We start from the raw sequence: 13306 nt of genomic DNA, 5'->3' as shown, positions 1-13306 counted from the left end.
AAGCACCGCCCACGGCTCCGGATGAAGCTCCCGAATTGGTGCGGAGGCGCAAGGGGCGTGTCCAGAGGGGGCGGGCCAATGAGGCGTGGCGCCGGGGAGAGACGCCGGGGTTAGACGGGCTCCGGGAAAGAGCAGCGTCCGCCCGACACCGAGCCCGGCCGCGGCCAGTCCTCGGTGGGGACGCGGCGACCAGAGAAAGGGCTTGTTTCGGGGCCCGTGACTGTGCGCCGGCGATTCGCTGATCTTGCCGGGCGCGCCTGGAAGGAGTAGACTCGGACGCACTTAAAGCTAACGTAACTGGCTGTAATCTACCCCAACAAAAAAAGGGGGGAGGACACAAGGACGGCAGAGCGTTGATCGTTGTTGAAGCGGGGCGATGGGCTCGCGGGGGTTCGTCATCCTTTTTTCTCAACTTCATCTTAGTTTTCCCGCCAGAAAGAGTTAAGGTTGGGTGGCCCCGAGCTCTGCGGAACCAAGAGCGGCGGACGCTCCGTTTCCGCCCGGTTGCGGAAACAGCCCGTGCTCTACCCAATCAGGGCGGCTTAGCTCATTGGCGGAAGTGTATTACGTGCAGGAAGGGAGCCTCGCTTGTCGGCTGTGGAACGACGTCGTAAAAGCCGCAGCGCGCAGGCGTTGTTGCTCCCCTTTTCCTCTCCCGACTTCCGCCACACCCGACGCCTGCGCAGTAGGTCAGCCGGGTGTGGGGACGGCGGTGGCGCCGCGCGGCCCGGGTCGCCAAAGCGAGCGCGGGTGGTCCTCAGGCCGGCGGCGCGGGTGAGCCTCGGCGGCTCGGCCCCGTCTGCGCGCGGCGGCCATGTCCATCTTCACCCCCACCAACCAGATCCGCCTGACCAACGTGGCGGTGGTGCGCATGAAGCGCGCGGGGAAGCGCTTCGAGATCGCGTGCTACCGCAACAAAGTGGTCAGCTGGCGCAGCGGCGTGTGAGTGCCCGCGGGCGGCCGGCGGGGCGGGGCGGGGCGGGGGGCCGCGGGGGGCGCGGCGGGGCGGGGCGGGGCGGGGGGCCGCGGGCGGCCGGCGGGGCGGGGCGGGGCGGGGCGGGGGGCCGCGGGCGGCCGGCGGGGCGCGGCGGGGCGGGGCGGGGGGCCGCGGGCGGCCGGCGGGGCGGGGCGGGGCGGGGGGCCGCGGGGGGCGCGGCGGGGCGGGGTGCTTCCGCGCGGGGAGCGGGGGGCGGCGGGGACCCGGTTCCGAAGGCCTCGTGGAGCCGCTGGGGTCGCCCCTGGGGTCGGCGGGGTCGGCGGGGGGCCGCGGGCGCAGGGTCTCCGCCGCCGCCGTCGGGCATCGGGGCTCGCGCCCGGGGAGAGGCGGGGCGGCGGCCGCGGGGCGGGGTTCGGGGCGCGGCCGGGGCGGCCGGGTGGGTCGGGACGTTCACGCAGCGCGGGTCCCGCCGTCGGCAGCGAGAAGGACCTGGACGAGGTGCTGCAGACGCACTCGGTGTTCGTGAACGTGTCCAAGGGGCAGGTGGCCAGGAAGGAGGACCTGCTGAGCGCGTTCGGGACGGACGACCAGACCGAGGTCTGCAAGCAGGTGAGCCGCGGGCCGCCCCGACGTCCTTGCCGCGCGGGCTTCCCAGCGGGGCTTCCGCGGGTCCCGGGACTTTCCTTGGAGCGGGACGGGGCGGGGGGCCCTGAGCGGATCCGCGCCCGGAGCAGAGCCCAGCGCGGCGCCGTCTCAGCCTGAGGGCGTGACCCGAGATGAGACAGGGTCGGACCGCAGTGGACCGAGCCCCCAGGTGCCCCCGTCAGCGCTCTCCTAAGTGAAGCTTAGCTAACGTGCGCTGGCGTTAGTGTCCGGTGCGCATCGTGGTCGGCGCGGTCACTGTCCCGGTCATCAGCTGTCCGTGGTCACCGCCTGTCACGGTCACCGCCTGTCCATGGTCATCACATGTCATGGTCACTGCCTGTCCACGGTCACCACATGTCCTGGTCACCGCCTGTCCGTGGTCATCACATGGCCTGGTCACCGCCTGTCCGTGGTCACCGCCTGTCCGTGGTCATCACATGTCCTGGTCACTGCTTGTCATGGTCACTGCCTGTCCATGGTCACCACATGTCCTGGTCACCGCCTGTCCATGGTCACCACATGTCCTGGTCACCGCCTGTCCGCGGTCACTGCCTGTCCTGGTCACCACCTGCCCTGGTCACCGCCTGTCCTGGTCACCGCCTGTCCACCAGCAGTGCTGCTGCGGTCCTGCCGAACACGTGCACGGACGTCACTGTCGGCTCTGGGAGGTCTCCTCTACCTGGAAGTCAGACCTCTAACCCCCTTTCCCCATCTCACACGGTCCGTACTCCCCCGCCCCGGCACCCACCAACTCACTGTTGAGAGTCCGCTATGGTTTTCGTTGGTCCCTGTTCGTTGTTCCTATGTTACACCCGGAGTGAGGTCACACAGTGCTCGTCCTCCAACTTCGCTGAGCATCGTTCCTCCAGGTCTGTCCCTGTCACTGCAAGTGGCAAGACTCGGTCTTTCCTATGGCTGAGTCATATTCCTGCGTGTGTGTGTGCGTGTGTACACACGTCTGCACGCTTACATACGTACCGTGCCTTCCTTACCTGTCAGGACACGTGGGTCCCGTCAACAACGCAGCAGCGAACGGGTGCACACGTCTCTTCAAATGACTGTTTTCTGTGTTAACACTCCGTACTGCGAGTCTTGGGTCTCACGGTATTTCTGCATTTAACCTTGTGAGGAGCCTCATCCTGTCTTCCACGGTGGCTGCCCCAATTTTCATGCCCGCCAGCGGTGCGAGGGGCTCCCCTTCTGCCTGTCTCTGACAACACTTACCGTTTCTTGGCGTCTTGGTTTTTTTACTCCAGTAATTCTGACAGGTGTGCGGTGCTAACTGATTGTGGTTCTGATTTGCTTTCCCTCGGTGACAGGTGACGTGAGCATCGTCTCGTTTGTCTGTTGGCCCTCTGTATGTCTTCCTTGGGAAATGTCAGTTGAGGTTCTCTGCTCTTTTTAATCACATCATTTGGGTTTTTTTATTGTGTGGCATCATTTTTAATAATTCAGGACATGAACAATTTCGCCACGCCCCCCCAAATTAAATCTTCTACTGATCTGGTGTACTTTGTCTGTTTATATATTTTTAGCATAATATATCTGAAAGTAGAATTTCTTTTCAAGGTTTTCACCATTGACAATTTAGGCAACATTACCTTTTTCCCTGTCTCCACCTAAATAGGTTAAGGTCTGATGGCACAAGATAATCCATTGTCTCCTGTAGGTGCAGCTCAAACCCTTACTGGTGTATCAGTAGCTGAGGAGGATGGGATTTAATTTCTCCCCAAGTTGTTAATTCCTATGGTTACTTAACGAATCATGTACAGTGAGAACATTGTTTTTTTTTTAATCTGTTGGGTTTTCTAGATTTTGACTAAAGGAGAGGTTCAAGTGTCAGATAAAGAGCGGCAGACGCAGCTGGAGCAGATGTTCAGGGACATCGCAACCATCGTAGCCGACAAGTGTGTGAACCCTGAGACGAAGAGACCGTACACGGTTATCCTGATTGAGAGAGCCATGAAGGACATCCACTATTCAGTCAAAACCAATAAGAGTACAAAACAGCAGGTGAGTGGTTTTCAGTGTCAGAAAGAATCCAAATAAAAGTCCGTTTCCTTTGAAGAAAATATTAAAATGGTCTATAATACGATACTATTTAGAAGCAGGGGGGTAAGGGTTTTGGGGAGGGGGAAGGAAATGAGGGGGGTTATAGGGAGGAGTAGGGGATCTTTTTTAACAAAGCACAAATGTACTACAGCTCTCCTCTTTCTTTTCAAATCAGTTATTTAAAGATAAGACTTGGATTTTTTTAAAGATGTGTTTATTTATAGAAGAGAGAGTGTGTGCACGAGCTGGAGGATGGGCAGAGGAAGGGGGGAAAGTCTCTAGCGGACTCCACACTGAGCATGGAGCCCACCACAGGGCTGGATCCCACAAACGTGAAACCATGATCTTAGCCAAAGCCAAGAGTCAGACACTTAACGGACCGAGCCACCCAGGCACCCCAAAACTTGGATTTCTAAAGAGTCATTTCAGCTCTGTATTTTGTATTTTTTTATTTACACATATTTCACGTGGCACACAAAAACGTCATCTTTTTATAGGGCGTAATTCAATGGCATGCTCACAAAGTTTGTGCAGCCTTCTCTGTTACCTAATTTGAGAACATTCCTGTCACCACCCAGAAGAAACCCTGTCGCCATTAGCAGTCACTCCTTGTTTCCTTCTCTCACAAGTGTTTGGCAAATTTGTTTTTTGTCTCTACGGACTTTTCTGTTCCAGACATTTTGTAGAAATGGAATCAAGCGGCCTCTGAAGGTTCGTACCTGTTACAGTACGTCAGTACTCATTCCTTTTTAGGACTCAGTAGTAACCATCGTATGGAAATACCGTATTTTGTTGATGGATATTTGGGTGGTTTCTACTTTTTAGCTATCATGAATAACACTGCTACGAAATTCATTACGTTTTTGTGTGTACGTGTTTCCATTTCTCTGTATCCAGAAATGAAATTACTGGGTCGTGCGGTGGCTGTATTTAACTTTGAGGAACTGCCAAGCCATTTTCTGAAAGAACCAGGCGTTTTACGTTCCCACAGTCCGTGCTCAGGGGTTCTAGTTTCTCCACGTCTCTGATGATGTTTGTGATTAATCCGCCTTTTATACTAGAGCCATCCTGGGTGTATCCTTCTGGGTTTGGTTTGCGTTTCCCTAATACCTGTGATTTCAGCATATTCTCATGTGCTTATTGACCCTTCGTCCTCAGTGGAGAAAACACTGCATACATCCTTTGACCCTTTCTTAATGACCTGTGTCTTCATGATCCAATCATAAGCGTCCTGTACGTGTTCTAGATGCTGGTGCCTCATCAGACGTGCGACTTGCTTGTGTTTTCTCTTCACTGGGTTGTCTTTCCACTTTCTTTCTTTTTTTTTTATTTTTATTTTTTTAAAGATTTTGTTCATTTATTTGACACAGAGAGCGCTCAGGTAGGCAGAGCAGCAGGCTGAGGGGGGGGGCAGGCCCCCTGCTGAGCAGAGAGCCCAATGCAGGGCTTGATCCCAGGACCCTGAGATCATGACCTGAGTTGAAGGCAGAGGCTTAACCCACTGAGCCACCCAGGTGCCCCCCCCCTTTTTTTTTAAGATTTTTTTTTATTTATTTGACAAAGATCACAAGTAGGCAGAGAGGCAGGCAGAGAGAAAGGAGGAAGCAGGCTCCCTGCTGAGCAGAGCGGGATGCGGGGCTTGATCCCAGCACCCTGGGATCATGACCTGAGCCGAAGGCAGAGGCTTTAACCCACTGAGCCACCCAGTGCCCCGTCTTTCCACTTTCTTGACAGTTTTATGAAACACAAAGGTTTGTCTTCGTTAAGTCCCAGTTGATCACTTTTTTCCTATGGATGCTCGTGGTCTCTGTGTTCTAAGAACCATCGCCCAGTTCAGCCAGATAGAACCTGCTTGGGTTTGGATCCCTCACAAAGAAATGCAGCAGAAGCAGCAGCGAAATGGCCGTCGTTTTCCATTTTGTCTTCTAGGCTTTGGAGGTGATAAAGCAGTTAAAGGAGAAAATGCAGATCGAACGTGCTCACATGAGACTCCGGTTCCTTCTCCCAGTGAATGAAGGGAAGAAGCTGAAAGAGAAGCTCAAGCCCCTGATCAAGGTCACAGAGAGCGAGGACTACGGCCAGCAGTTAGAAATTGTGAGCTGAACACACTTATTCCTTTACTTCCGTGTTACCAGAGTCATCCGTTCTGTGGCCATAAACACGTAACAGACACTTAGAGGGTTTGAACGATGAGACATTTCCAAGACCTCTGACGTAGATTTAAGTAAGAATGTCGAGGTCTGAGTAAAACTAAATTGTAGTTAAGCACACTTGGGATTTTTTTGTTGTTGTTAAGTCCGCGCTCGTTTTGGATGAGAGACTATATTTTACAGGGAGTGTTCTGTTACGGAAAATTGGAAATAAGACTAAAAGTTGGACAGTCTTATTGACCACAGAATTTTTTTTTCTTTTTGAAGATGCATGTATTTGAGAGGGGTTGGGGGCAGAGGGAGAGGGAGAATCTCAAGCAGCCTCCCTTTTCGGTTCGGAGCCAGGCCCCGCGCTCAGTCCCACAGCCCTGAGTTCGCGATCGGACACAAAACCAAGGGTCGGATGCTCCACCGACTCAACCACCCAGGCACCCCCTACCACGGGACATTTTGTAGAAGCAGCAGAAACCTTGAGTCTTAGGTCCTCACCCCGCGGTGTCAGGCACAGTATAGGGTCCGTTGTCTGCAAATTCATGCCTTGAGATTCTGCAAGAGCTCCTGTGTAAATGAGCTCTAGACGGATCGTTGCTCATCCCCGCAACGTGGAGCAGCACAGCCGATGTTTTGAAGTTCTCAGATCTTTTCAGAACTTCACACGTGATTTCTAAATGGGCCTTCGAGCTTCTTTTTCTCTTTTAGATGTCCATAAAAAGTGGTGCTTTCACAGAACTTTAAATGTTCATGCTAAATTTTAGTGCAGAAGAACCATAGTATTCTAGCCCCATTCACTCTATAGCCAAAGAATCTAGAGACGTCCTCAGGCCGGGGCTTACACGCACACTTACAGACGAGGCTGCTCTGGCAAACAGTATGGCGGGTCCTCAAAAAGCTGAACATAGAGCTACCTGCATCCAGCGGTGGGAGTACTAGGAGTTTACCCAGAGGGTACAGAAACACCGATTTGGAGGGGTGCAGGCACCCCGATGTCTACAGCAGCAGCAGCCACAGCCACACTACGGAGAGAGCCCGAGTGTCCATCGGCTGCTCAAGGGAGAAAGAGGTTGTGGTCTACGTGTGCAGTAGACTGTGGTGCAGCCATCGAGAGAACGAGGTGGGCCATCTGCAGCAGCGTGGCTGGAGCCAGAGACCGTCACGCTGAGCGAGATGAGTCCAAGAAGTCAGATACCTGTGATTTCACGCACGTGTGGAATTCAGGAAACAAAACATGAACATAAGAGGGGGGGAGACAACAGTGGAGGGAAGCAAACCATAAGGGACTTCTCGTGAGGATAGAAAACAAACAGGGATGATGGGGGGGTGGCTGCATGGGGGCGGTGGGTACCGAGGGCGCTCGTTATGATGAGCGCGAGATGTTACTGTGTCAGCCATGAATCCCCGAATTCTCCCGAAACCAGCAGTGCACTGTGCTGACGAGAATTTAAATAAAAGTTGGGAGGGGTGGGAAAGGCTGGATTCGAACCCGGTCCGGAGCCCGCTGCATTGTCTGGGCTCTTGCGCTGCAGAGCTCGCGCGGTAGGCACGCTCGGAAAGTGCGTTTTTCCCCGGGGACGGTGGTGCTGCGTCGCTCTGCCTTCACGAGGTGAGCAGCTGTGTTCGCGTTCCAGGTGTGTCTGGTTGACCCGGGCTGCTTCAGGGAGATCGACGAGCTGATAAAAAAGGAGACGAAGGGCAGAGGTTCCTTGGAAGTGCTCAGCCTGAAAGACGTGGAGGAAGGAGATGAGAAGCTGGAGTGACGTCGACGGGCTCCGCAGCTCAACACTACAGCGCGCTCGTCCCCAAAGTCCCCTCCTCTCTGGTCCGCCGGAGCTGACATTATCCGTCCTTGTGCTCATGTGTACACAAACACACTCTTCTGATAGGTAGTACACTGTGGGGCTCGCTCAGTTTTAGTCATAAAGTGGGGTTTCGGGCAAAACTGAAAAATGCAAGATGGTGAGGGCAGAGAAGCATTTTGCTGCTGTCTCGGGCCCCGGACTTTCCAGCCTGCAGGTGATCCGAGGCAAGTCCGTGGGGAAACGGTTAGACTTTGTACATTGTAACAGGAGACATACTGGAGGTTATGACAAAAAGGAAGTGTTTGTTGAAGAAAACATAATGTCCTGTTTTGACTTAATGAGACACGTGATCTAATCCATAGCTTGGACGATGACCCTGAGTATCCGGAAGTAGCTCTGGGGCGACCCAGGACTGAAGCGGTTCTCACTGAACGTGCGGCCGTAACCTTCGTGATTCCCAGTAAAGAATAACGTCATCGGTTTCTGACCCTTAAAGTTTATAATATATGTTAACAGAGTGGAATTATACATAATCAATAAAAGCAGTCTTTATTTTTTATTGGACGATGGCGTGTGTTTCTAGACCGCTCCCAGGCTCCCTTCCTTTCTCTGCCGCTGTCTAGTGCTCTGGGGGGTTCTCAGCAGGATGAGAGAAATCCCTGAGGGGTGCTTAGAACAGGGCCTGTTCCAACGGACACCAGATAAGTCTTCGTGATTTGGGAAGTAATCGAATACAATTATTTTGGTACATAAACACTTAAATGGACAATGTGCGAGTTTTCTAAAATCTACTTATCTTCAGAAGAGATGTAGAATACAAATTGGGGCTTCACTCAAAATTAACATGTGGTTGTATTTTGTGGACGGAAGTTTTTAACTGAAGGAGTTTTGTATTTGAACAGGCCCAGATGGGTTTTATAAGCACACACAATTCACTGCTTCTCAGAAATGGCCCATTTAAAAATAATTAATGGAAATTGCAAAGTCAGATTGTTTCTCACAGTGTCAGAAGAAGTGTTCCTGCTGGATGTCCTGGGAACACACGCTTTGTCGCGCTGGAATGCGTTACCGCTCTGCTGCCAGTCCTTGAGGTGGCCTTCTCCCTGATTCCACCTTCCTGGTGAAGTTCGTTGTTTCATCAAGATGATCTAAACTTGAAAGCCCAGAAGATAATTTTTAGCCAATGAGGTTGACACTTTATCTCCAGCTTCGACAGTGTTTCAGGTTGAAAATCCTACTCCCTGGGAATGTTCGTTTAGCTGCGTCTTGAGTAGGAAGGTTCAGCGGTTAGATAGCCCCTTGAGTTTTTCTCATTATTCATCTAAAAAGCTGGAGTCTTAAGAAATGTGAAATGTAGATCACATAATGAGTCACACTTCTGAGCCTATAAAAAGTAAGTTTTTACCCCATATTAACCTCATTACTCAAAAGTAGTTACACAGTTGTGCTGTGTTACTTAAAACAACAACTTATTTGGGCGCCTGGGTGGCTCAGTTGGTTGAGCGGCTGCCTTCGGCTCAGGTCATGATCCTGGACTTCCAGGATTGAGTCCCGCATCGGGCTCCCAGCTCCATGGGGAGTCTGCTTCTCCCTCTGATCTCCTCTCTCATGCTCTCTCTCACTCATTCTCTCTCAAATAAATAAATAAAATTTTTTAAAAAAAGGAAAAAAAACAACTTGTTTATTGGAGAGAGAGGTGGGGGGAGACGGGGGGGCAAGGGAGAGGGGCAAGGGGACTCCACACCGAGTGCAGAGCCCAACGTGGGGCTCTATCCCAGGACCCCAAGTTCATGACCTGAGCTGAAGCCAAGAGTCAGGTGCTCCACTGAGCAACCCAGGCACCCCACACCGTGTAACTTTTGACCAGAAGTTATTACCAGGCGGTTGGTAGAAGGGAAGTGTCCTCAAGGTAGGCCACCATGTGAGACCCCGTTTCTGAGCAGGAGGCAGTGGAACACCCCAGAAGACGTTTTAATGTAAAAATGAGTTCTCCAGGAATAGCAAGTAAACAGTGTAGGGACAGAGTCTACCGCAAATCACGGAATTTCTAACGAATTCACTTCTAGGTTCTCGTGTCCTTGGCTTGTGTTTCCATTCGCTGCTTCTCGAGGCTCCACTCTGTCCTCGTAGATACTCTGATTTCCGGAACAGCTGCAGAATCCGTGAAATGCAAGTGCCCCGCAGCTCCCGACCCTCCAGCCTCCTGCCTCCAGCCCCCACGCTCACTCCACGCATTTCCAGACGCCGTCGTGAGCGGGGGCGGGCAGGGGGGCCGGGTAATTCGCCAAATTTCTGTTTACTCACACCGTAATACCCCCGCCCAGGGCTCCTGGGTGCCTCCCGTTCTCAAATGTGTTCGCAGGAAAACAGTTTCCTCTTCAAAGGACCAAAGAATGTCAAATGACAAACTTCTCTCTCTTATAGGTCTTCATTGTTTTACAAATTCATGACAGCTGTTGCATTTTCTGATGCCAGCTCTCTACGGTAAGAATTAATCCAGTTCCACCTCCAAGTTTTGCAGAAAAATTATGAGTGTACTCAGAGCTTTTCAGAGAATTCTGAGCAATTTCTCTACCAAATTTGCTCAAACAAAACAGTGACAATGGCTGAATTCTCCCTGCATGTTTGCTAATTCAGTCCTTCTGTATTACAGCTGACCCTTCAATGGCTCAGGGTTAGAAGTGCCGGCCCCTGCCCTGCTTCCCCCCCACCGGGGGGAGCAAGTAGTCCGAGATCCATATAACTGGACCCCCAAACACTCAACCACTGAGAGCGTACTGTTAACCAGAGCCCCCGTGACAGAAAGAGTCGATTAACACATAGTTTACATGTGTGTATCATATACTGTATGTTTATAACGAAGTCAGCTAGAAAAAGAAAATCATAAGGAAGAAAAACACATTTACAGCACTGTACTGTCTTTACCAGAAAAACCCACATATAAGTGGACCCACACGGGGCAACCCGAGAAGCTCAAGGGTCAACTAAACACACACAGAACTTTGTGTGGCTCCGTGTGTCGGGGGATCTGCTCGTGACTTGGGCTCTTCCAGTTCAGCAGTTGTGCAAGGGCGGTCCCCTGGCCGGCAGCATTAGAACCTCTTGGGAACTTGTTAAAAACACACATTCTTGAACTTCGCTCCAGACCTAATGAATCAGAGACCTGGGGGCAGGGCCCAGCCCTCTGTTGCAGTAATCTCTCCAAGTGATTCAGATGCGCACTGGAGTTTGTAAATCAATATTTTAAGCCAAGAACAAGCATTTAGATGGTTCAGAGCTCGGATGGGGACACGGGAAAGCCGAGAAGCCAAATGCGTATGAAGGAAAGACTTTCATTCCTGCGAGCTTTCTGCAACAGATTTTCTAGAAACTTGATGACCATCTGGGGAGGCTAAAGGAACTAAAAAGAAAGCATCAAACAGATTTGTTTTTAAGCATTATAGGAATAGAAGAAGCCCCGAGTCTGAAATGAATTCGGACAAACGGGAATTTAAATCTTACCAGTTGCGTCAACTTGGTATGCAGCGAGTGCATGTTCAGTGTTTGTCAAACCCGCGACCCTCCCATCGCTTGTCTAGAACCCGTCGCTCAGTCTCTCCGGAGCTGGGGCACAGGCGTGCGAGAGCATCTGGTTCCGAGGGTTCCAAACGGACCAGGCCCAGTCGCTCGCAGAGAGACAAGTGACAGTGAAACAAGAAAGTGTCACTGCCGGCACGACAACACGACCAGGGTCGAGAGGGTAAGAGGGTGGTGAAATGAAGACAAGACGCAAAGAGATGGGGACAGGAGGGGCAAAGTGGATGATGTCCAAGCAGTGCCAGTTTATTCAGCAGAGCGCTCTGATATACATATCGTACAGAGACAATCACAAGGAAGCAGGGATCCGTTACATTCTTAAAATAGTTTCCACAGGTTCCCCTTAGAAGGTGTCTTAAGGCTCCTGTGCAAACATCCTGACGCCAAGAGGGCTGCTTGAAGATGAGTTCCCTCTAGATAAGTAGACGGAGAAGGGCCAAAGGGCATCCGGTGCGGTTTGTGGCCCCTGCAGGGACAGCAAGTCAAGTCACTGATTCACGGCTCTAGGCCTGCGTGTCCTGTTCCAGATAAGCCCCAGAGGGTGGTCGCGCAGGAGAGCGTGAGACCCATGGCACGGGCCCATTCTCAAGCACCTCAACTTATAAACCACAGGATTGCTCTCACCCTTAGGTTTCAAGGAGGCGCGAGTCAGGGCCTGGTTTGGTTCTCTCTCAAGCTACTGCGCGGCCTCCCACATTTCCCCCTTTTTCGTTTTAAGCTCAAGAAAATGCATTTGAGCCTGCACATAAAATCGTTGTTGTCTTGCACGGGCCGCAAGGATGCACCATACTATTAAGACTATAAGCAATATTACAAATACTATGATAAATATCCAAAAGGAATGTCGCAAAATGTTTCCAGGATTAAATCCATGCAGCCCATCAAGGATTCGAGAAACTCTATCAGCAGGATTCTCTACATCCAGCTGAGAATGACTGATATCAGCAATATCCTTGTGTAACTCCAGTAAGTCAAGGCTGATATTGCTGTGAAACCATACTCCTTGCAAATGATGTTTCACCGCATCCCAAGAATAGTTTTGAGCCTTTAGAGGGGTGACGCATGTGCTGAAACCCTCCATGACACACCAAGGACATCTGTGTTCTAAGAATAGAAAGTTGGGCACCTACATATTCTCCTGCCTCTTCAAGTCCATTGAGACGGCTAAGGATCTTTTGATCTATATGCTCTTGAGTAGCTAGAGCGTGGGAGACATTCTTAGCCGAGGAATTAACATGATCAGCAGTCTGAACACTCTGAGAAAGGGCGACAGAGGACACGGTGGCTGTGGCAATCAAAGCCACTAAAGTAGATATACCAGCTATCAGTAGTCCTAAAAAGCGCTTAAATCTACGTACATGAGATTGTAATTCTAAAGCAAATTGATATCCATAACTAGCATACCAGGGTCCTTCTACCTCTACAGGTAATAGTACATAAGGGGGCTGCATAACTAGAAAAACTATCACAGGTCCCGTACCCCCAGCGGGTAGGGTAATGGGTACACAATTAGTTAGTACACACTCACCGCATTCAATCTGATACATTAAGTGACATCCCTGAGGCCCTACGTAAGTATGAGGCGTGACTGTCCCAGAACCGACAATCCACAAGAAGGGTCGAGGGACGCAAGCTCGCGCCGAAAAGTCAAACTGAGCAGCTCGTGCGAAGCTGTTCTCGCCAGTCTCGACAGTCACGGGTCCCACAGTGGCAGCGAGCTTCCGCAGCTCCGCATGAAACATTCCTCCAGGAGAGAAGCGTCCTGGGAGAGAGACGTTATGGAACGGTGGCCTCATCATTCTTCGTCCCGGAGGGCATGCAGCATGTGGCTCATGTTGATCACGAGAGAGCTTGGACCAGTCAGTGACGGGAAAACTGGGCGCGCCATGAGGAGAGATGATGTGAGGTTTGTCCTGCGCGCACTCGCTCCAGATGGGTCCTGGAAGAGAAAAGTTAAGTTTCTGGGGACAAGGGGGGGTGCCCGGGAGGGCACATACCTAGCTTAGGAAAGTCAGGGACATCATCTTCAGTTACTTCAAAGATGTCCCATTTCTCCAAATAGCTACTAAATGAGCCTGTCCGAGCAGCCTCTCGGACGTACGAAACTCTATGAGGAGCGTGTTTAACCGGCGCACGTCCAACTTCTAATG

General features: G+C 51.8%; 1 protein-coding gene across 1 annotated transcript; it reads left to right on the top strand.

Annotated features, from left to right (window-relative positions):
* Positions 1–85: 85 nt before the first annotated feature.
* Positions 86–8144, top strand: SBDS (SBDS ribosome maturation factor). Its single transcript, XM_080831108.1, has 5 exons — positions 86–942; positions 1417–1546; positions 3395–3595; positions 5564–5728; positions 7410–8144. Exons 1-5 carry the CDS (start codon positions 815–817, stop codon positions 7536–7538), a joined length of 753 nt encoding a protein of 250 aa, XP_080687234.1. The 5' UTR covers positions 86–814; the 3' UTR covers positions 7539–8144.
* Positions 8145–13306: the final 5162 nt, after the last annotated feature.

Source organism: Martes martes (assembly GCF_963455335.1).
Source record: "Martes martes genome assembly, chromosome: 18".
In the NCBI taxonomy this organism is placed as follows: domain Eukaryota; kingdom Metazoa; phylum Chordata; class Mammalia; order Carnivora; family Mustelidae; genus Martes; species Martes martes.
Note: the sequence above shows the minus strand (reverse complement) of the source record. Positions and strands in the feature narration are given on the sequence as shown.